The sequence below is a fragment of the Topomyia yanbarensis genome, chromosome 3 (assembly GCF_030247195.1).
Source record: "Topomyia yanbarensis strain Yona2022 chromosome 3, ASM3024719v1, whole genome shotgun sequence".
NCBI lineage: Eukaryota > Metazoa > Arthropoda > Insecta > Diptera > Culicidae > Topomyia > Topomyia yanbarensis.
The window spans coordinates 157,422,100-157,445,961 of NC_080672.1; the positions used below are offsets into that span (position 1 = coordinate 157,422,100).

The following is a 23,862-nucleotide window of genomic DNA, read 5'->3' on the forward strand; positions in this document are numbered from 1 at the left end:
ATATATATATATATATATATATATATATATATATATATATATATATATATATATATATATATATATATATATATATATATATATATATATATATATATATATATATATATATATATATATATATATATATATATATATATATATATATATATATATATATATATATATATATATATATATATATATATATATATATATATATATATATATATATATATATATATATATATATATATATATATATATATATATATATATATATATATATATATATATTTCGCATTCTTTTTGGAAAGTAGGCGTATTTTTATTTTGTTTCTATTATTACCCTACCCATTTGAAGCCGTAGGTTAGAGCAGCGTCTGCTGTATTTGTTCAACGCATTGGTTCAAGTTGTAGTGCGATAATTGCGGCCTTCGATTCGAGTGTTCGTTGCGCTCAAACAGAAGTATTTTACCATTACGAGCGAATGACCTAATGGTTAAAACCCAAATAAACAAATAGAAATACAATACAATATTTTACCATTAAGGCTGTTTTTGCTATATTGATGCTTAGGAACGAAACAAACTCCCTAGTATAGCCAAAATAGACACTTTAGCCTAGCTACACGTAAAAGGTCCAAATCAAAAGTACTGTAATGTTTATTAATTTTTTACAGGTGTCTCTTCATTGACAAGCAAATCGCCAGAACATGCAACGCTTAGAAATAGAACCCAACGACAGACGGTTCTCGTACCGCAAGACATGGAAAGTTCCTTGGTTAATACTACGGAAATACCAGTCATTCCGTCACCACGGATATGCGCACAGCCTCTTCGAAGAACTATCGTACAGGTTGACAACATAGTTGAAGAGTCATTCAATCGCGATATCAACCAGGAACAGGCGGACTCGGCCGTATATGTTGAAACTCCGTCGGATGTAGATCACGAAGATGATGATAAATCAGATTTTATGTTTACCATTCCTCAGTTGCCGGACGACTGTGTGCTCCGAAGCGCAGCCGTGATGCCTTACTACAGGATGACCAAATTTTCAAATCAAACTTTGAAAGCTTCGCCACGATTGCTTCATTCAGAAGGTAATAATGCGTTAATAGATATTTCGAGTGTGGGCAGACGAACAGCGGGTGCTCCTGTTTCAATGCTTGAATTGAGTGAGATATCTGGATTAGGCGATGTTCCTAGACTGACACGATCTACGACTTTTGCTGTACCGGATAACGTGTGCAGTTTAGAATTAAATGAGCTCACTGAGCCATCGATTGTTCAGCTTCCGCTAGTAGTGACTAACTCTGTCATACAAGAAACACCAAAAAAGGCTGGTTCAATGTCTGTTCGACGAAGTCGGGGGTCTATTTTTGATCGAAAGTCGATGAATTTAGACGAGTCTGGTATACTACCGATAGAGTGCGAGGATCAAGGTCACAGGCAAATTACCAGTAAACAAGTATGTTTTCTATAACTATCTATATCAATGAATTTACTTAATTTTTTTTTCTTGTTTTTCACAGATGAAACCATGTGATTCGAGAGCTTTGGCTACTAGTGAAATGAAAGCAATAGTTACGCGGTTAGTTTCGACTGACTACGAATCTAGCGAAGACGAGTTTTACGATGCCGAAGCGAGCCAGGAAAATTTAAAGGGTGATAAAAACGAAGAAGTTGCTCATGTAGCTCACGAAGCGATTGCTCAAAACAACAAAAGCGAAAACCCGATGTTCACCAATGTCGATGATATTGAGCAATCCATCATTGCTGGCCAAAATCGAACGACCGCAGGTTACAAAACGATTGATTTTGTCGACGTCGATGAACTTGAACAAATCGCTCAAAAGCGGCATCTATCGTGCATCTCAAAATCCGTACTAATAAAACAGAAAAATGACCCATTAAACGTTTCGCTTACGGACGATTACCCAATGAAGAAACGCAAAACAACAGCTGCTCATGACCTATCGAAAGATTGTGCAGTTCAAATGGACGAAGACAGAAACCAAGCGTCGAAATCAATTCGTCGAGTAGCCTTCCATCAGGACGTGTTGGATACGATTGAAAGAGAACGCGACATTCAGTCGTCGATACAAAAGGTTATAAAACCAGCTGAAGTGGAGTCCATAATCATTAAAAATGAGCGCATGACGATAATTGAAAATGATTGTGAAGCAGAGCAAAGTAAACTTGGACATACAATGCTTATCGATCCTTCCATATTCATCGTGGAAGAGCATGACATGCTAGCAAATGAATCCAACATTTCGCTAGTGACATCACCCAACGCGCAGAATAACAGGCGAGGTAGCACGTTAAAATTTGACAATACCTATTACAATGAGTTTGCTCATTTAACTCTGAATATGGATCAAGAAGAAAGCCATTCATGCATAATCATAAGTGACGATTCTTTTACTGAACCAGCAAGAATACCACCATCTCCGGTAGAAGTAAAATTAACCTTAGTTGATCTTCCGAAACGGATAGAGAAATCCCGTGCTTCCATGGAGTTTAACTCAACCGTAGCTAGCGAGGTGATGTATGAGCTCCGCCGGCAGCAATTGGAAACAACAACACCGTGCTGCAACTTTGAAGGCAACTGCCGATGTCAAAACAGACGCACCATGGCTGCAGTGAGACAGAACAATGTTGCCAGTGTGAAGGATGGTTGGAAATCCAATTTTGAACGGTTACTAGAATCAAGCAAGAATACTCCAGTGTACGGCATGCCACTGGACGAACGACTTCGTGAAATATTGAACAGAGCCATGAAACCATTGCCGTTGTCTTGTCTGGAACAGCAAAGTGCCCATCTGCCGGATACACCTTCGATATGGTTGCTTTGCGATTACTATAAAAGGTTAGTAATGATCTAACAAAATTCTTCAAATGCAGCGTTCGGTAGAGTAGAGTGAAAAGAGCGAGGCAGACAGATTAAGGTAATAGTGATGGTAGTATGTCCGGTACACTGCGAAGTTTCACAGAAATCAAATTTCAAAACAGTTATTAGTAACATAATATTAGTACGATTATTTTGACATTTGGAGGTGCATCGATATCATGTAGGTTCATGAAACGTCAAAAAATATGTGAAAGCAAAGCTGATGTGCGCTTGGATGTTATTTTGGTTGGAATTTTTTTTTTAATTTTACAGCCTTATTTACTTTCCATTTCATCATCTTAGTGTGTTGACGATGAGTTTGAGACACTCTAAAGTATAAATATGGTATTTCGAAAAATGAACGCAGTTGGGTAAGATCGACATGCTGTTTAGATGGTGTAGATAATTTTAGATTCTATATGAATGACAGAACGTTGGTGACGTTTCATTCACACTATCTTCTTATTATGTTCATAACGGAAATTCACGTAAACTCTACCGTGCACAGTATTTTAAAACGTTTTCGTGCTCAAAACAATAACGTCTAAACCGTTAACTTTAGGAGTATAGTTTGTTGGGAGCAGTTCTTGCCTTTAGGATTGCGCATCTACAGGAATATACTGTTCTGTGTTTAATTCACCTATCAGTGATATACAAATGTTATTTCCTGAATTAATTAAGCTAGTAACTTTGTATAGGGGAACATGGGGAGACTTGACCAAAAGCTGAATACTATTATTGGCTATGACATGATCTATTAGTCCTAAAAAATTTTCAAAAGCGTTTTTATACTTGTTCGGTCTCTAAAGGTAATTTTAAAAGTTTGGAATGCTAAATCCTTTCCTTATAGAAAATATTCCGCAATTAATAAATTTGCATTAAAGTTTTTATCAAATTTTGTATGGACATATCGACTCGACTAATAATTACTTTCAAAGAACTCATACATTATTTTATTCTTTATGAACTAGTGAAATGATTTTACATAAATCGGAACCTTGAATTAGTTATTACAAAAATTTGCACGACATTGAACGCAATAACTAATGTTGGGGAGACTTGGCCAAGAAGCAATAAGCTGAAGAGAGATAAAAAATTTCTGATGTTTACTAGGCTGTGGTACGTACTGTTCATGTTAATCACGTCACAAATATTGCCATATCAAACATCAGTCTGTATCTTTTAGTACTAGCAAACAAAGTTAGCATATTAATTTCGACTGTTTATGTCTGCCTTTTCCACGCAGTTGGACTATTGTACAAGTTCTAGGACAATTGTATTGGGCATCGGAATGTAAAAATAGAGCATCTTCTAGTACTGCAAGAAAAGCAAATATCTTTATCAAAACAACTTTTTGGTGTTTTTCGACCCCAACACTTTTAAGGAAAAATAGTTTTGAAACCTTATATGTGCTAGAAAAAGTTGGGCATGAAAGGGTTTATTTTAAACATTTTGTCATTTGAGGTGAGGTGACTTTTAATCTATTCCACGAATGATAATATTTTTTGATAGAGCATGATATTACTCATGTTCACAATCAAAACATGTTTTTAAATATTTTATTATAAAATATGCTGTTGAGGTAAGTTGTGGGTGACACATGCGGAGTAAGTTGATGATACTATTTACAGTGCAAAAATATTCATCAGTTGTTTTTATTTCTGGATTTTTCTTCAAAGTAAGAGAATCTTTTTTTGTGTGTCTTGTCACACTTATTCTCAGCTACTCATTGCAATAAAAGGCATCTTAACTAAAAAAATAATAAAATTTGATAACTCAATATGATGTCTTATCGAAGTATCTTCATCCGACATCGGTACTTTATCATTCCCACAAACCTCACACATTTGCTTTTGAATATGGAGTAAATATAATGGCAAGTGTCGGCTAACCCTCAAATGCACAACATTGTGAAAATCATCACAGTAACGTATTGAAGCTATAAGACAATTTTCCCAAATTAAAAAAAAAAGATTTGCGCCTTTAAGGGTTAATATACAGTTTGATTGTAGGTAGTAGAAGTACGTTCTATAAGGACTTCTGAAGTAATTGAATTTCTATTTCATAGCTTGTTTTCTGGCGCACCGCTAACACACCACACAGAGTCTTGCCCTTTCGGGGTATCGGTCTTACTTGCATTGAAATTTTTCTCCATTTTCGGCAAGTAATAATTTTTAATGAAATTGATTTTTTCAAAACCTTACAAATTATATCTTGTTGCTATATAAGTGTCGGGCTTACCACCGCTTCTTCTATACGTACATTCCGATGGTTTGAATACTGAAATATGTAGACCAAATTTGATTAAGTTTCCGTTTTTATAGACCATATCCCTAGGAGTATAAGTTTCACAAAAACTTATACTCCTGCAAAACTCAATTTTTTTAAGATAGTAAAAAAAGTCTTTGTGATCAGCATTCTATTCCATAAAACACAATTTTTTTCGCTGTACAAATATGAAGGAAAGTATCTGACGAAAACATTTCTTCATGAAGCTGTGTTTCACTAACTACAGCGGCAATAATACTCAAATTTGGACATGTATTGTAGTGCACCAATCTAACTAATGTGCATAACATAGGACGAGAGATTGTTCACATCATTACGTCTACTGTTTTGCCTTGCTCTACTCTATTAACAATTCATACAGGTTTGCGGTAAACATTTAACATTTTATTTCTATTTCTACTTTTGTTATCCAGATCCACAACACTTAGTGATATACCACGCAAGTTGTTCAACCCAAGTGATTTGCCGAGAACACCGAATGTGATTTCGTTGATAAGCAACAAACTGGAATCGGAACGCTACCGTTGGTTTTTGGATTCAACTAACGAAAGCCGAACGTATTTAAAGCTGCGACACGGTGTTCTGCGAACCGTGTATTTCAAAATAATTCTCCAAAAACCTCTACCGTGGTATAGTAAGGATGACGATGTCCGGATAGAAGGGCTGGAATGCATTCAATATCGCGAGCATACGATACGATCTCCTAGGTTGTTGTTAGCTCATCTTGAATTCAAGCTGATAGTCGATAAAATAAATTTAATACAATTGAGTTCCCACTGTTCGTCGGTAGCCCACTTAATGAGTTTGGTGGTTGAGTTGAATGTCCTGATTGAGCAGGCCTTTGGCAGGGTTGACCAACTTTATCGTATTGTGCGGAATAATGGAGCCATAATGGAACAATTGGGGTAAGTTTGACAAAGATATACCAGTATATTTTGAGGACTTCTGACATTATATTGAATGTTTCTTCCAGAGACACGTCTCGGCTGCGAATATTCAAAGTATTCGAGTATGAATGGAATGGAGTTATATACTGGAATCGAGTTTCGATCCAATTTGAATCTGTGGATCGTATAGATCGCAGCTGTGTATCATTCCACGCAAGCGGGATCCGCGAAGAAGGGCTGTACCCAACGGAATACCAATGTGGTACAGCTGCGGCTCGGGGATTAGTATTCCTGGAATGCTTGCTATGGAATATTGAAAAACTGTCCATCGTGTAAGGAAAGTTTCTGTATTCTCAATTGTAATATATTAGCATACTGTTGTATAGTATCAATTCACTTAAGTCGCATGTATTTAGTACTGCAGAAAAACGTGTGGATTCTGTTTTAAATATGTATATTTTTAAATTTTGATGACGTCCTCATATGTGTTGTATTCTGAACGCTTACTTAGGAAATGTATGTGCCGTTCATCGCTTATTGTTGGGAGCACTATAAATAAAGCAAATAACTCTGTAAGTTTCTGTTGGGTTGTTATCCGGAATTTTTCGAAGCAGCCGAGATGTATATTTTATGGAAATTACACAGTGTGGTTCAATGGAGAACAGTGAGTTATAAAAAGTATGCAAACTAGCCTAGATGGTACTATCCAAGTCAGACTTGGATAAAATTTATTTGGAGCGACATCTACTGTTGCTTCAAGCTATTCTGAACTCACTTCGGCAGCTTTCACGCTGCCATCCGCATTACGGCTTGGTAAGAGCCAAACTGGTGTCGAAGGGGGTCAATTAAGGTTGTCGGTGGTATTCTTGACGGTGACATCATTTGTGTTTCTGCATTTGTTGATTATTAGGGAATATGTATAAAGTGATATTAAATGTCTTTTTGCTTTAGATAGTTGGTATTCGCGCCAGCAGGGCTCCAAAGGAAATGGCAGATTGGGTGACAGAAATTTCGAATCTATGGAATTGACTGGCGGTGTCCAAATGCCAGAAGAAATGAGCAGTCGTAAGCCGCAATTTCGTAGGCATCGAGTTTTAATAGAGGGAATGATACACTTGCTACCACTGAAATGAAATATGTAAGTACTACTAACACTTATATTATAATTCCACCAAATACAAATTAAAAACGTCAAGGTCCCATTTTTGATTCTCTAAACAAACAAATTATGTCCTTGTAACTCGAATCGGAGACTACTCCGCAGACTTCACCCCTGTTAGCTAGAATATACACCCTGTACTTCTTCGTAAAGAGCCCGTAGCCAACAAAATCATTTGCCCGATTCAAACTATTTACCACCACCCGAAGCTTATCAGGGCGAATTTTCGATATTTCTGGCACGGCTGAATCCCGGTTTGTCAGAATTCTGCAACAGATTAAAACACTTTTTGTCTTTGGTCCGAAAAAAGATCACGAAGGTTCCGGTGACCGAGCTTGGATATACTTTGAGCCGGGGAGCCAATTTTGTTTCGACATCCATCACACCTTGAGATGAATTATCGTCAGGGGAAGTCATGGCTATGTCTTGCCCTGATTTTTCCTCAGAACTAAACAAGAAAATAAAGAAGTAATAATGGAATATTTGTTTAATGACATAAAAAATTCGTCTATACACTGCACGTACTGGAAACAAAACACTTGTGCCTCGACCGAGCGCTCGAAAATTAATGGTGTTTTACGATTTAGTCCGATCTAACTTAACGCCGACCACACTACAAAGAGATTATAGTACAGTAATGACCCGTTTTTATCAACCAGCAGAAAAATTTTGGTTGATAAAACGAGGAAGTTGATAAAATCGGGAATTTTTTTATCTTCATTTTATCATCCTACATAATTAGAAGCAATCAGAGAACTATCTCAAGTTGTTAGTTGGCAGAAAAATCAAACCTAATGCCCTATCAGCGCAAAAAATTGTATTTAACCGAACCGTCCGACAGTTGTCTAATCCAACTTCCAAGCATAGGATCGATCTGAAATTTTGCAGATAGACTCATTATGAATGACAATGTAATCTGCCAGCGAAATTTAATAGTTAATCTCCTTAAAAGTGCAATGCAGAATTTATTCTTTAATTAATTAGACACAGGGCGTTGGTAGTTCACAATTATTCTACGCCCATGTTCCAAAAATGACAAGAAAAACGCGATTGAAGTTGAAAATTAATTTAGCGATCTGGAGAGAAACGCTACATCAATTAAAGCTTTGCATTCTAAAATTACGTTCATATCCAACGTTTCTAATGTAATTAGTCCAGTTCTTCATTAGGAAAAATTTAATTTACAAAATATTTGACAAAAAATTTTCAGTGGTAAAATCTGATAGAAATCAGAAAATTCTGAGCCTGTTGGTCTAGCCACGATCCACGATGCTGTCTATTCATTTTGTTTACGAACGTGTACGCTGATAGCTTTCTTGTTGAGCGGGCGACTTTTAGTTTTACTAAAATCGGAAATGGATGTATTTGCCCTGTTTTAAGTTTTTGTAAGCAACGACAGTGATGAATAGTTTTACAGGATCGATCTCACTATTCTAGTTATTAATATCGTATCCATGTCTAAGTCAATGAAACTTTCTCTTTCCACAAACTTACTATTTACTTTTTTGGTTATTTTATTAGTGGGAAAGTTATGCGAAGAATTTCAACAATGGGATAAACAGGTTCTCTATTTATTAGGGTTTTTCGTCATGAAACAATATTCCGTATCAGATTTTAAAGAGTTTGAATCAGGCACACGTATTTTTATAGAGATAGGCGGTTTGAGCCTGGTTCTGTGGCTTTCGACAGGCTTCGCCCGTTCTCATTGGTTCGGACAGGTTGGTGTGTTCCTACTTACAAGTGAATAGATTTATACGCTTCGATGACATAGAAGATAACAAACGAGAACAGGAATCTTATTAGCTGATTCAATTCAAAGATTGTTTAGTGAAGATTCAAGCGCGCTGGCAGGAGATCGTTTTAAAGGGGTAGATAAAGTAGAGAACAGATATCACAATCTTAGAGACTAATATGCGCTATATTATATCCTCCGGACCGGTGTTTATAGACAGTTCGCAAAAATAAATTTTGTTTGCAGTTTGGCATGCTCACAACATAAAAAACAATATTATTAAGTATTCAATTCGTATTGCATACAACGTCACTTTCAATTGTTATGTTTTCCATGGATAATATGTGACAATTTGTTAGTTTATTATGAAAATTTTGCTTTTTTTTGAAAATTTGAGGAAAATGCGATTCTAGTTTATCAATTACCTTAAATAGCATCAAAATTGGGTAAACTACCCTACATTTTGACTACTATCTAACAGTGCAGGACCAAAAATATAAATGTAAGACTGTGGGCCTGAATTGCTGGCATAAAAGAATGAATTAACGGTAGGTTGATAAAATCGGGTACAAAAAGTTAATAAAATCGGGGGTGCATAAAACCGGGAGTTTATAAAAACGGGTCGAAACTGTATTCTTGGATTTTCGAAAAACGCTTTTAATTCTGAGTTGATGTTCGAAAACGAAAAATCTATTTTACCTGACTTTCACATTAAAGAGACCAGGGTTATAACACAACCTGTAACAAAAAATCGTCATAACAAAATATCACATTCTGTAACAATTTTGTGATTTCATTCTGATCGGGGTGCTGGAATGTTAAATATATAAGACCAATGGTCATATTGACATGAAAAGCACCACTAAAACAGCCTATGCACTTCACTACTTTCAATTTACTTTTATTGAAATATAACTGTCTCATTCGCAACATGCTATCCCTTTTATTCTCTCTCTGTTTGAAAAACGCAGCTAAACGAATACTTAGTGATGTCTGATTTTTGCAAATAATCGATTATCTGTTAATCGATTAATTTTCGAGAGGTTTATTGATTGTTCTGCGATTTTCATATTTAACCCTTCATTAATTATTATATTGTCGATTAATTGTTAGCTGTTAATCGATTTACTTGATTATGCCAAAAGCTTGTAATCGATTGTTGATTTTTCGATTATTTATTTCCGTTAATCGAATAAAAAAAAAGACATCACTGGCGACCAATATTGGCACCCACTGTAGATTGATAGCTTATAGTGATCATAGATTGATATGAATGAGGGCCCGCCTGTACCGTTGATATGGGTTTGAGCCACTTCAGCTTCCTGTGCTAGTATCTCTTGCAAATAACTGTCTTTTATCAATTGAATAGTCGTAATATTTTGGATTAGATAGCTAATTTGAAAGAGAAGGGTTGCTCGATCAGTTTCGTTAACTCTTTGGATTCGGTTGGTATAGTGCGGTAAAGTTCGTATGGTATCTACGGCGATTTTGAGGAAAATTTTAGCAACAGAAGATGTGTGGTGTATTTAAATGCTGTTGTAGTTGTGCAGCGAACGTTGCATGCTGGTAAGCATATAATTTTTTCGACTATTAAAAATTATACTTCGCCAAAGAGATATCAACTGCGTCAATTTCTAACTGTTTGTATAAGAGATTTTTTCACATTTTTTCCAAACTTGATTTAATTTTAAGGTAAACATATAATTAATATTTTTGCCCCTCTTTAGCAATAAATTTTTAGCTATTTTAAGCATTATCTAAAACTAGAGTGACCAGAGGTTCCAGATTAGGCGGGACAGTCACGAACGTAAGAGACTTGTCCCGCGTGGCTAGACCTCCCGGAAAATGTGTCGCATGCCCCAAAAAGCCGTTTTGTAATAAATAATCTTTTGAATAATAATATTGTGTGACTTGCTGTGTTGGGAAATATAATCTTTGAGCAGTGCGAAAAATGTGCAAATTGAGCCAATTTATTCTGATTCTATCGGTACTTTTGTGGACCACTATGAGTCTGCTCGTGAATTTTTGCGGAAAGTTTCTCAGTCCAACAAAAGTTGTGTAAATATCTGGAAATGTACATTTTCAATGGGTTCATCCCGTAAACATCTGGTCACTATCTAAAACACAATAATGTCAGCTGCGACATGTATATATTCAGAGATTACTATTGCAGTAGGATTCCGTTTTGGTAACATGTTTTTCAGTTGCCAAAAATGGACCCTTGCTTTACAAGCTTTTATTTTCAATTTATGACATCATAAAGGTTACAAGAACATTAATTATAATTTAAATTGACTTTTTGGGACTTTGCCGATTTTGCACCTTTCTCATATAAAGAAAGGCTATGAAATCACTCCAAAAATCAACATTTCAACAGAGGCCCGGTGGGCCGAGTGTCATATACCATTCGATTCAGTTCGTCGAGATCGCCAAATGTCTGTGTGTATGTATTTGTGTGTTAAATAATGGCACTCGATTTTCTCAGAGATGGCTGAACCGATTTACACAAACTTACTTTAAAATGAACGGTATAATGGTCCCATAAGTCGCTATTGAATTTTTAATTGATCGGACTTCCGGTTCCTGAGTTACGGGTTGAAGAGTGCGGCAACACAGCAAATTCCCATATAAACTGATAACCCTATGATGTCCGAATGATATAATACACATTCAAATGGGTTCAACATTACTTGGATTTTCGGGTTTAGATCACGAATGACCAATCAAAGTAGTTTTGTACACATTGGCCACCTATGACGGTTCTTGATGCCCCTAGCGAACTCGCCAAGTTCCTGAGCTAATGTCACACCTATTTCCCAGCAAACTCTTAACCGATTTTTACTAGCTTAATCTCAAATGAAAGATATAATACTCCCATTAACTGTCTTTCATTCGGTTCTGACTTTTGGTTCTGGAGTTATAGAGTGGTTATTGCGGTCACATAGGAATATCTCATATAAACCGGTACAATCGTTATACCTCATAGGTTTAAAATCTATTGAAATGATCATCAAATTACTTCGAATCGCAGGCCTAGATCACTGATGGCGAAGCAAAGATTATTGGAGTATATTGTTCACTATCGATAATTCCGGAAGTCACGAGTTCCGGGCATATTCCAGATTTAAAGCTACTTCGGTAATGACTCAACAAATTTTCAATAACCTAGCCTCAAATGGAAGGTATAATATGAAGTTCGATGTTGAATCCTCCATCTACTCCTTCACCTCCTACCTCTCAACCCCCCCCCCCCCCCCCCTTCGTCCTCTCAGACCAACCTCCACCTGCATTCCCTTCATCCACCCCGTATACTAAAATAAGTTAGATGATTCCCGACACATCCTCCCCCTCCCATTAATTATATCCCTTCCCTTCTTCACTATGCAGTTAACATGAATACAACATTGAACTCACGCTGATTAAGCTATATAAATATATTTTTGTTTGTTTCCAGTGTGTCAGTGTTGTCATGTTGCTTATCAGGTTAGTGACAGTCGTGCAAACTCAAAAGATCCACGGCTCAGTTGTGGTAACGCATTGAGCCGTGCCAAATAAGAACCTTTAGAAAAAAAAAAAGACAAGTTAACAACATGGCTCGTAACAATGAGAACGTTGCTTAAGACGCATTCGCTGTCACTTTTGACAATTAGAAGAGCCAGCTTATGTTTACTTTACTCATTGTTCAAAGAAACATCAAAACATTCACCCTCTTGTCTTAAACCCACATTTCGCGTGCCAGCTCGAATGCGCAAAGAAACAAGTGCACAAGTTCGTCTGCATAATCGAGCACCATGTACGTATACGGTGTTCGTACACATATGTGCTCTTGACCTTAGTTTTCTCTTTTTCTCAGTCATCATCAACAGCGTTGACTCATTCTATTTTGTGTGTGCCTTTCTTGTGTATGCACATGGTCTGCGTACACGGCGTTTAAACCTAAGTTTGCACATCGTTCATTTGGGTTCGGCGTTCGAGGCAAACATGTACACAAAGGCAAAGCATGTTTGAGGTTGAACGCTTGCACGAAAATTCGTACACAGGTGCAAACTTGTGGATGTTCATGGGAAGACTTCATCATTATCTGCTCTATCACTCGATGGCCACCTTCACGCCCAAAACACAACGTCAAACCGCCTCGCTGTCATCTTCGATGCGCAGCATAGTCAGCACACGTATTGCAGCAATAGGAGAGCGTTAGCCTACCTAAGCCCTATGCTATTTGTACCCAAATGTCAAACAAAAATTACTACACCTATCTGCACAAACAAAACCGTTCCCAAACGCTAAAATTAACAAAAAAGTTGCATCTAAATGTGACTGGCACAGACTAGCGGTGAGCATAATGTTGCCAAAACAATTACACTCTACGGAGAGAGTAAGCAAAAATAGGTAAATTTCCAACCAGTGCCAAATTGTTACCCAGACGGGTTACAACTTTGTTTTTTCGCCGTAAATGTACGAACCTGTTGAACAGTTTCATCTCACATGCGACATTCTAAACATTTGTATTTTATATAGAGAAGTTTTACAGCATCATTATGTATCCATAGCATTTTGCCGACGCATTTAAATATGGAGAACCGCTATCGACGCCTATCAACGAGGGGGCACCGAAAGCTCAATTTTACTAGGCTCGTCGGTTGACGGTTTCTGAACCATAGTTTTTCAATCTTTTGTATAGGACTTAGTAATCATTAGTTTATCTTTGTCTATACACATTAGACCGGTAACAATTTTGACTTTTTTATCGGAATACTGCTAATTCAAATGGTAATTGAATGCATAAATCATATGCAAACTACGAGTTTTTTCCAATAGATCTAGTTCACCCGCAAGAAGTTTCAAGTTTCTGTAGTAAAATATATGGAAACTCGGAAATAAAAACTTTAAATCGAATTAATCATTCCACAGTAACTCTGCGTACCTTTTTTATTTAACTTTGAAGGCCTACTGATTTCTTTGAAATTCCCTATTCCAAGTATGTGCGAGAAAGAGAGGCAACACATACCTTTATATGAGAATAACTTTTTACTGCAAAATTGGATCAGTTTGCAGTCTTCGGCAATGTTGATCCTTATACCTTAAGCTTTATATCTGCAGGTTATGGAATGCGCAAGATGATACTGGTATTTTTTACTGAATTTATTGTTTCTTTTGCTTATCTTTCATATATTTTCACATACAAACTTGAAAACTCTTGAGTGAACTAAAGTTTTCGGAAAAAGCTCATATTTGACAAATGGTATGTGAAGCCAATTACCGTTTGTTTTAACAGTGTTTCGAAAAAAAGTCAAAATTGTTGCCGGTCTAATACACATACACAGGATCACGTTCAAAAAGTTTTTCTCTCACACCGTTGGTGTAGCAATACAAGACATTGTAAAAACGAAAACGCTATAATTTAAATTTTGTTATAAACACTTCAACACACAATGAGGACTAATATCCCTCCCTCAGGATGAGGTAGAAAAGAATGATTCAACGGGAGCATCTCTGCCGTTGTGTGTGAGGATCCGAAATATGAGAGAGTTCCTCTATTGCTCAACGAATTGATTCAGAGAAATATTTTATTACGCATGGGATATTCGCTCCGTGGAGGAGAGTGGGCTACACCTCATGATGATTCAAGAGGAGTTTGTGATGTCCTCACACGCCTTGAGAGGAGGTAATGATTAGTAGCTGTGAGTTTTTGTTATATGGGGTTGATGCGCGTGCAAAGCTTATTTCTGATGTGTATTTTAGTTTTTGGAATGAATGTATAGTTAAGCGTTGTATGAAGCAATTCAACTGTTTAAATAGTTTTCAAATATGTATAGAGTAATGAGCCTCTTTTCGCCCTGTTATTATTATTACTCTACCCATTTGAAACCATTGGTTAGAGTAGTGTCTGCCAAATATTTGTACTATCCCTGGACTTGAATGGTAGTGCGATGTTTTGGGCACCCAATTAGTTTTCGTTGCACTCAAACAGAAGTATTCCACCATTTTCAGGCCATTTATTGTTTTATTAGTGGTTCTTAGGAACGAAGCAAACGTGTTGGTGCCAATTTATACAGATCCATCGAATGTAGGACTCGTAAGTGATAAAATAGTACAGTACCCTCCTTAAGGGGCCAAAATTTGTGATCTGTGATCTATTATTAAAATATAGTTCTCGCTTAGGAAGAAGTAGTTAGGTATCAAAAATTGCGACGTTTTTTGACGTATGGGTGAAGGAGGGTAAGCTAAAACGTGACATACATACTTCTATTAAAGCAAACCGTTTATTCGTTACGCATTGTCCAGGTGGATTAAGAATTTGTTGCCAAAACTACATCATAAAAAATTGCACGGTGCTATAGTGATTTTCAACTTTTCAAGTGAACTAGCATAGGTTATAGTGCAACACAAAAAAGGATTGAAAAATGTTGCTTGCCCCCAAATTGATTTATAGCAGAATTAAAAGCTCTTCCGAATTATTATTAGAACCAAGACGTGGTTTTGGATGAATGTTGAACTATTTGCATGTTTGTCATGAGAAAAATGCAAAAATGACAATTTTCCTATTATTGTCCCAATATAGCACTTCTCTTTCTAGAACTTTCTAGTAATCGGCTAAGACTGAACAAAGTAGCTAATGTTTTGGTGCCAAAGATCTCAGAAAGTGTTTTTGCTATAAATGAAAATTAAGGAGTAATGAGAGCAGCCTCCATTTTTTCGAATTTTTCATAGCACTTTGAAAATCGGTTATCATGTTATTTTAAAAATAATAATAATTTTGTAAAGCATTCCTGTAGGTACCTGATTAATGATGTGAGAAAGAACTCTGCAAAATTTCTAAACGATTGGTATAGGAGGTTTAAAGTTAGTGTGTACATCGCATTTCCTTCTGAAGATTCACTGTCACTTACCCAATTTTTAATATTTTGCAATGAAAATTTAGGAAAATATTGTACAAATGTTGAATTATTGTAATGAAATTGATTGAATAGGCGAATATATTTCATGAACTCATCATTTCATTATATTTGCTTAACAATTTCATTATTTAGTGAAATCAGTATCAAAATAAGAAGTTTCGTCTTCTCCTTCGAATATAGGGTAAATAGGCCCTATTATGGTGGGTTTATCACTAATTTCTAGGCCTACAATTGATACAATGCGTATAAATTGGAATCAGTAGATTCACTTCACTCTTAAGAACCAATATAATAACACAATTGGCATTATGCTATATTTATCCGCGGTGGAGAAAAATTTTAAGTAAAAACTATTTTCCTCCACCCAGAAATTTTTTTGAAACCAACTTTGCGCGTTAAGTGCACAAAACCTATAACGAAACTATTTATGGAGATGCGTTCCGAGTTCTCCATTTTTTTAAATTTAATTGAGAAAGCACGCTAAAGAGAAATTTTACTTGGAAGCGATTTCATGTTGTATTAGATATCAAATTTAAAATATATATCTTCTATGATGGTGTTATTGAGTTTGATGAATAGGATTGATTTTAAATTTCCCGAGCTTAGTTTTGTCCGATCGTTAGTTAGTATTTTCCCGAGGCCACTGAATCCTCGCTCAATTGAAACTTGTGGACAAGGAGTGCTTAAGGTTGGACAGAGAAAGGGTAAAATTCGCAAACAAAAAAGCAGTTTTTTTCCACACCATATGTCAGATCTTCATAAAAATCAATCAGCAGTACTGTAACAACATTCTACATACACTGATTGATTTTTATGAAGATCTTACATACGGTGTGGAAAAAACTGCTTTTTTCGTTTGCGAATTTTGCGCATTCTCTGTCCAACCTTAAGGCCATTTGACACAGTAGAGCCAAGTTTGGGTCCTCTAGCCTCTTGGATTTCCACCACATGATGATATTCGTATTCCACGATGCACTGATCTACACCACGAAAATTATAGTTAATCCGCATCCTACGCAGCAGACAAAATTACAAAATTAAAACCGGAGAGGAAAATAATCACTCTCGCGCTCCACACTCTCAGCATTTTGGAAGAGGAATTCCAACCCATCTTCAATCAGTTTTGCGCTCTCGCCTTTCCTGTGTGATGCACATAACTTCCTCTAGTCATTGAACAAGTCATAACCTCTGATGATGAGTTTGCTTGTTGAGTGGGAGAAGAGTTTTTTTTCTGCTATTGAAGAGGTGTGTGAAGTCCCCCTCAGAATGTTGATACCTCACCTCATTTTGGCATCACGAGAGATGCTCCAGCAAGCCTGGATAAATTCTATCTTATGTCGATGTTTCTTGAGGCGATACTGAGCAAGGCGTTTGATACTAATGCTGATTTCGGTTTTAGATCAGAGTCGCCCTAGGTTCGCTCTAATATTTACAAAATTCATACAAAAGTGACAGCTCAGAGCGAACCTAGAGCGACTCGGCTCTAAAAACGAAATCAGCATAAGGTTCTGACCCAACTGCTGGTAAAATTTAGTTAAACTGCATTATTAAGCGGGCCTTACACGTTCAATATTTTTGTCAATACTTGAGTGTATTGACAAAAGTATTGTACGTGTAATGGAAAAAAAAATTATTGACGATGTGGATTTCAAACGGGACTGAAATATTGTAACAATATCGTCAATACTGGTATTGACGAAAATATTGAACGTGTAAGGGCCGCTTTAAACAATTCTATGTTGCACAGTAGGCTAAACAGGTAATGTCATATTTGAAAATATAAGCGCTCAAATATTTAAAACAAGTAATGTGTTGCATATTAGAAGGTTTCGGGAAATTGGCATGCAGGTATTGTATCATATATCAACCTCGTTCGAATACAGCGAATATTAACAGACAACACTGAATCTGCCGAAAATCCCCATTCTTCGGTTAACCTGCTGATAGATGGTACCGATAGTGTTCTGAGTTCAACTGATAACAAATAAGGCATGAGATAGTACAAATATCGATTGTTACAAAACATCCAAGTATTGCGGGCTTCCCTTGACGATATATTGGATGACTCACTGCGTTTATGCGTATATGATAAGTGTTATCATGTTGATAAATTCTTTGATTTGAATTCAGTATTTGAAAACCTCCGACTTCATTTGAATGAACTTGGTGAATCGAATAGGAATCTCGTTTTTTGTTGAATAGTAGATAAATAAAGTGATTGCAGTTGGAACTTACACGCAAATACGCTTGCTTGAATTCAGTACACTAATGGCGTTTTCGTTTTTTCTTGGTGCTACACCGGTGTAGTGCAAAGAAAGAGATAGACTGATTACACCCAAGTTTGAGTGAGTGTAGCACCGACTACACCGGTGTAGTGCACTGTCAAAAACGAATATGCCATAAGTAAATCTATGAACAAAAATGTGTGGGATTTTCAAATGCTGCTGTGACTGCACCAAAAAAGTCGCATGCTGGTAGAAACTAAAAACCTTTTTCAAGGATTTAGTGCTCTCATATAAACACTAACTTTTTTGTTTCATTGCAGCTGCTGTCAATGTGCCTTTCAAACTCTTTGCTGCATTATCGTAATAGCGCTAATAATTGCACTAGCAATCGCTCTAGGAGTCTATTTCGGCATCTTCCACAATAGGGAAGACGGTGAGACAACGGCAAAATCTGTTAGTCGCTTGCTAACGACAGTACTTCCGAAAACAGATAATAACTTCTTAGGAAACTAATAACTATGCAATTAGTTAGGTTTGTTCTTCATTTTACATAAGAAGGTAAACGCATATATTTGTCAATTTCGTTTCTTTTAGATTTCCTGAATGAGATCCGATTTCACGATTTTCTTCAAATTGGCTGGAATGGTAACATGCGGACTATTGATAACCGTTGTTCTTAAGTGTGTCAAACATGCAATAAATGGCTTTCAATCTTACGGTATAAGAAATAATAGTAAGCACCTTGAAGAATACACCGAGGCGAGGCAGCGAAGACGATACATTTAAACATGCACAGTTCTTGTTTGAAAAGACATCGTTAAGTGAATAGCACAGTGTTTTAAAATGTCGTCGTGCTCAAAATTAATAGCGTCTAAACCAGGGGGTGTCATCTCTGTCATCCGCTATGGAGATATACAGACTTTGACAGTAGTCAACATATGACGGGTCAAGACGTTTCTGGGCCCATGTCGCCCTGTTATTGCATTGGGTTATTTTGATTTTAAGAAAGACAGATGTTGGCTAGGAAAAAATGACCACCTAGTAGGGGTCCGGTCTAAACTATAACTTGAGAAGTATAGTTTGTTTGGAGAAGTTCTAGCTTTTATGTTTGTGCATCTATAGGAATATACCGTTCAGTGATTATTTCACCTATAAGTGGCATACGAAATTTATTTTCAAAACTGATCAAGATAGAGAGAGGCTTTGTGCTCTCAGCAAAGTCGCAACAAATGTATTTTTTTACAAAAGACATTGTTGAAAGTTTTATATATCTAACATTAAGAGCTTTCAAGTTATGGAACATTTTATTTTGAAGATTATTTTTTTTTCATTATAACTTTTTAGCCTAACTCCTACGTTCTTATAATCTAACCCAACTGGTTTGCGATATGGAAACACGTATTTTTGCGGAACAAAGTAACTTCCTATCTGGTGAATCTAAAAAGTATTCAAAATTTTGTGATATTTTTAGGGTTATTTCCACCTTAAACCGTTAAGGAGCATCATACACGCAGAAAAATGTATATTAAATTCCATAATAATTCGCCTAGAAATCAAAAATATATATTTTTGAATCTGGGCCTAATTGCAATTATTTTAGATTTAAAAAATTTTGTTTATTAGATTCTAAAAAAAAATATTGTTTTTTCTACTAACAAGCCCTCATAGGAATTTGTGTAGATTCAATAACAATTTTGTTTGAATCCACCATATCTTTTTTAAAACAAAGTAAGTTATTTGTTAGTTGAAATATGCTTTTCATTTTAAAACAATGACAAAATCTATTTAAATCAAAAAACTTTTTTTTTTTCATAAAAGGTGTATTTAATATTAATATCTTGATTTTTTGTATTTTCCAGTATCCTGAGGTGCTCGTATTTTGCACCGAATCCCAATTTCGCTCAAGATTTTCAAAAAAATATATCCTGAATTTTAGAAACTAAGTGATTTCAGTTTTTTTAACTTTAACTTTAACTGCATTAGATTGTGAGCAGAATTGGAAGCCCGCTCGAAATCTTTGCACCTCGTTTTAGTTAGAACGTAGGTTCCAGATTTTCGGTTTTGCATTTTTATATCGCCCAAATCGTCCAAACCTAGCGTCTTGAACTCCAATTCTTTACTCTCGACCTCCGATGCGTCCATTTTTTTTTTATTTGTGTGATGCAACAAAATGGCGGAGATCAAACCAAACACAGTCTAACCATTTTCAAGAAATATTTCAAAATGTAACAGCAGTATTTTTACTTCAAATAATGCTATTGTAGAAGCAACCATTTTTTTTAGTTCAACTGAATGCTTGAATTTGAATCAAAGTTTTAATATATTTGATATGAATATTCCTTGTTTTTTCAGAGATTTTAGAATCAAAATGCAGTTTATTTTGTCACTAATGCCAATATTTTTGTACCAAAAATGTTTGGTATTTGAACGTTAATTGTTGTTTTTGTTAGCCACCGTAACAACCAAACTATAGTAGATGCGTATATTTTCGTGTGACAAAATTATTTTGCTGTGAGTCTATATGGGAGTAAAATTCGCAATATAATTACCATAAACATCGGTCGATTGTCAATAATTCAACTGGTTTTTGTGCAGGTTACCTGAAGGGGGGGGGGGGGGGTGTAAGAATTTCAGCGTGAAAAAAAACTGTTTTTGCGATTTTTTTTAGAACTGTGCGTGAAACGAATTAATCCAAACCGTTGTACATTGCAGTATAGCATTTCCATAACATGCTGTATTTTTGTATGCAAACATATTGACAAACGACGCGATGACGAAGCTTTTTGTAGAACGTCTCTGGAAAAACATGATTTGCGGTGTAATCTGCCATTCCAAAACTACTGAACCGATTTCTTTCAAACTTTGCATACACATTTTGTGTACAAATAACTTAACCTCTACGTTGAGTTTTTGAGATAAATCTTCAATTAGGGAGTTTTTTTTACTCATTTTAAATAAAAAGTATTTTTTCTCGAAAGTTTCTTCCTTTTTATGTGTAAACACACCCTTAAATGAACAATTATTCCAAAAACTCAACGCAGGGGTTAGATATTTTTAACATAGAATGTGTATGCAAAGTTTGAAAGAAATCGGTTAAGTAGTTATTGAATGACAGGTAACGCCGCAAATCAGGTTTTTTCCAGAGACGTTCAACAAAAAGCATTGATGCAGATGGTGGAAGTGCTGGCGACAATCGAGTTTCCAACGACGAGCTCCTTATTGTGGCAAAAGGGCTGAAAGCGATGGAAGATCCCGGACCGGATGGTATCCCCAACGTGGCACTGAAGACTGCGATCCTAGCGTTTTCGGACATGTTCAGGAAAGTCCTACAGAAATGCCTGGACGATGGCTGTTTCTCGGATAGATCCAGAAGCTGGTGTTGCTGTCAAAACCAGGGAAACCATCAGGAGATCCAGCATCGTATCGGCCTCTATGCCTGCTGGATACTCTTGGTAAGTTCCTGGAAAGGGTCATCCTAAACAGACTGACGACCTACGCTGAAAGTGAGAACGGACTATCGCAGATGCAGTTCGGATTCCGGAAAGGGAAAAGGTAGACGCCATCCGCACAGTCATCGCGAACGCGGATAATGCATTGAAGCAAAAGAGAAGGGGTAATCGCTACTGCGCCGTGGTAACGTTAGACGTAAAGAACGCGTTCAACAGTGCTAACTGGGAGTATCGCCGTAGCGCTGCACAGAATGCGGGTTTCGGACTATCTATGTAAGGTTCTGAAAAGTTACTTCCACAACCGAGTACTGGTTTACGAAACGAACATGGGGCAGAGGTCGATTAGGGTCTCGGCGGGAGTACCTCAGGGCGCCATACTCGGCCCAACGCTCTGGAATATAATGTACAACGGAGTGTTAACACTGGAACTGCCCAGGGGAGTTGAGATCGTCGGCTTTGCAGATGATGTTGTCCTGACGATAACCGGCGAGACCCTTGAGGAGGTGGAGATGTTGACACAGAGACATCGTGGAAACCTGGATGGCTGACGTCAAGTTGCAACTGGCTCACCACAAGACCGAGGTAGTTCTGGTCAGCAACTGTAAAAAAATCCAGCATGTCGAGATCAGTGTCGGGGGACAATCCATCCCATCGATGCGCGCGCTGAAGCACCTGGGTGTGATGGTCGACGATCGGATAAATTACAACAGCCATGTCGACTATGTATGTGAGAAGGCTCCGAGGACAACTAATGCATTGGTAAGGATCATGCCGAATCACGGAGGAGCAAGAGCCAGCACGAGACGTCTCCTGGCGGGTGTCTCATCCTCAATACTGAGGTATGGCGTACCGGCCTGGACTGCTGCACTGAACTCAAAGCGGAACCGAACGAAGTTGACAAGCAGGTTTCGCTTAATGGCTTCCGGAAGTACCTGCATCGGTTTAGACATTCTTCGTCACCCCTTTGCCCGGAGTGTGTGGACGTGCAAGAGCTACCGGAACACGTGGTATTTGAATGCCCTAGGTTCGAAGAAGTTCGTAGGAGTATGCCTGGTGTGACAGTGGACAATATCGTTGAAAAGATGTGCCACGACGAGCATGTGTGGGACGCTGTCAACAGAGTGGTTACGAGTATACTCTCCGAGCTGCAGAGGTAGTGGCAAAGGGACCAACAAAGTAGCGCCATTGGCTAGAACGCCGCCGGGAAACCACAAATCGGGTTTCGAAAGAACTTCCGCCGCTTCACTATACTAAACTATACTTCACTTTGCAGTCCCTTGCTAATTGAATATCGTAAAACATAAAAAAGAAAATTGACTCACTCTTAGTCGTTAATAAAATAGGAAAAAAAAGTACCATTATGATCCATCCAGCAGCTTTGGGCGAAAACTGTCGACGCCGTATTCAATCAACACACAGTGACCATACGACACAACTGTTGATGCAAACACAAAATGCCGATCAAATAAAACACCTCAACAGGCAATTAGTAAGGGCAGAAACTAGCTCATTCTATGAGTTTTAATGTCGTAAAAAGCTTAGTGTGGAAATTTACCGTGACTTAACTTTTTGTCGGTTCCGACAGCATAAAGTACAAAGTTACTTTACGCTCGTCCGGACATTCCGCAGACTCAGGTGATTCGTATTTCTAATGCCAAAAGATCCTGACTCCTGCGGTAGCAGACAAAGGGTTAAGTCGCCGGTAAACTCTGAGTTTCCACGCTTTTCTAAACTTTCCTTGTGCTCCCTTGAGTACTATTGCTCTTAATATTGAAAAATATCCTTCACTATCCAGTCCCTTGCTAATTAATTGTCGTTAAAAACATAAAAAAGGAAAATTGACTCACTCTTAGTCGTTAATAAAAAAAGAAAAAAACTGTATTGAACAATAAATTGGCGAAAAAGGGTATTCCACAAACAACAAGCCATAACTTTTTAATTATTCAAAACAGATATTTGATGTCTTCAGTAAAGTTATTGGCACAAGTATGAGCTACAAATTTGCTGAACGCATCATTTCAATATAATGACTTCCAATAAAATTTATGAAAATAATACCAAAAAGAAATAATAGATTACATGTTTTTGGTCTTATGTCTGTCTATAGGAAATGATAAAAATCTTTTGTCCGTATTTAATGCTAAATACCTCTTTTGATCATAGTTCGATTTTAACAATCTATAGCAAGTTTGAAAGGTATTCGTATAAGCTGTCAAAAGATATAAAAAGAGTTTACCTGTGTTGTCAATTTTGGCAGATAGTCTAAGTCTAAAAATTAATAGCGTTCTGTCTGGGTGATAGGACTTTGATTTAAAATTGGTTTAGATAAGATCGGTTCAGCCATT

General features: G+C 36.8%; 1 protein-coding gene and 1 long non-coding RNA gene across 2 annotated transcripts in view; both read left to right on the forward strand.

The window, feature by feature from the left end:
* The window catches only part of LOC131693580 (uncharacterized), a 44,662-nt gene extending 38,160 nt beyond the window's left edge, over positions 1–6,502 (forward strand). Inside the window, exons 5-8 of the mRNA XM_058981506.1 lie at positions 662–1,452; positions 1,517–2,856; positions 5,580–6,071; positions 6,140–6,502. Of these exons, the coding sequence (XP_058837489.1) occupies positions 662–1,452; positions 1,517–2,856; positions 5,580–6,071; positions 6,140–6,389 (2,873 nt within the window). The 3' untranslated portion in view covers positions 6,390–6,502. The remainder of the gene's footprint in view (positions 1–661; positions 1,453–1,516; positions 2,857–5,579; positions 6,072–6,139) is intronic.
* A 3,830-nt stretch (positions 6,503–10,332) lies between these two features.
* Positions 10,333–18,784, forward strand: LOC131693584 (uncharacterized). The gene is made up of 3 exons (XR_009306285.1): positions 10,333–10,510; positions 18,389–18,600; positions 18,663–18,784. It is a non-coding gene; the product is annotated as an uncharacterized LOC131693584 (long non-coding RNA).
* The last annotated feature ends 5,078 nt before the right edge of the window (positions 18,785–23,862 follow it).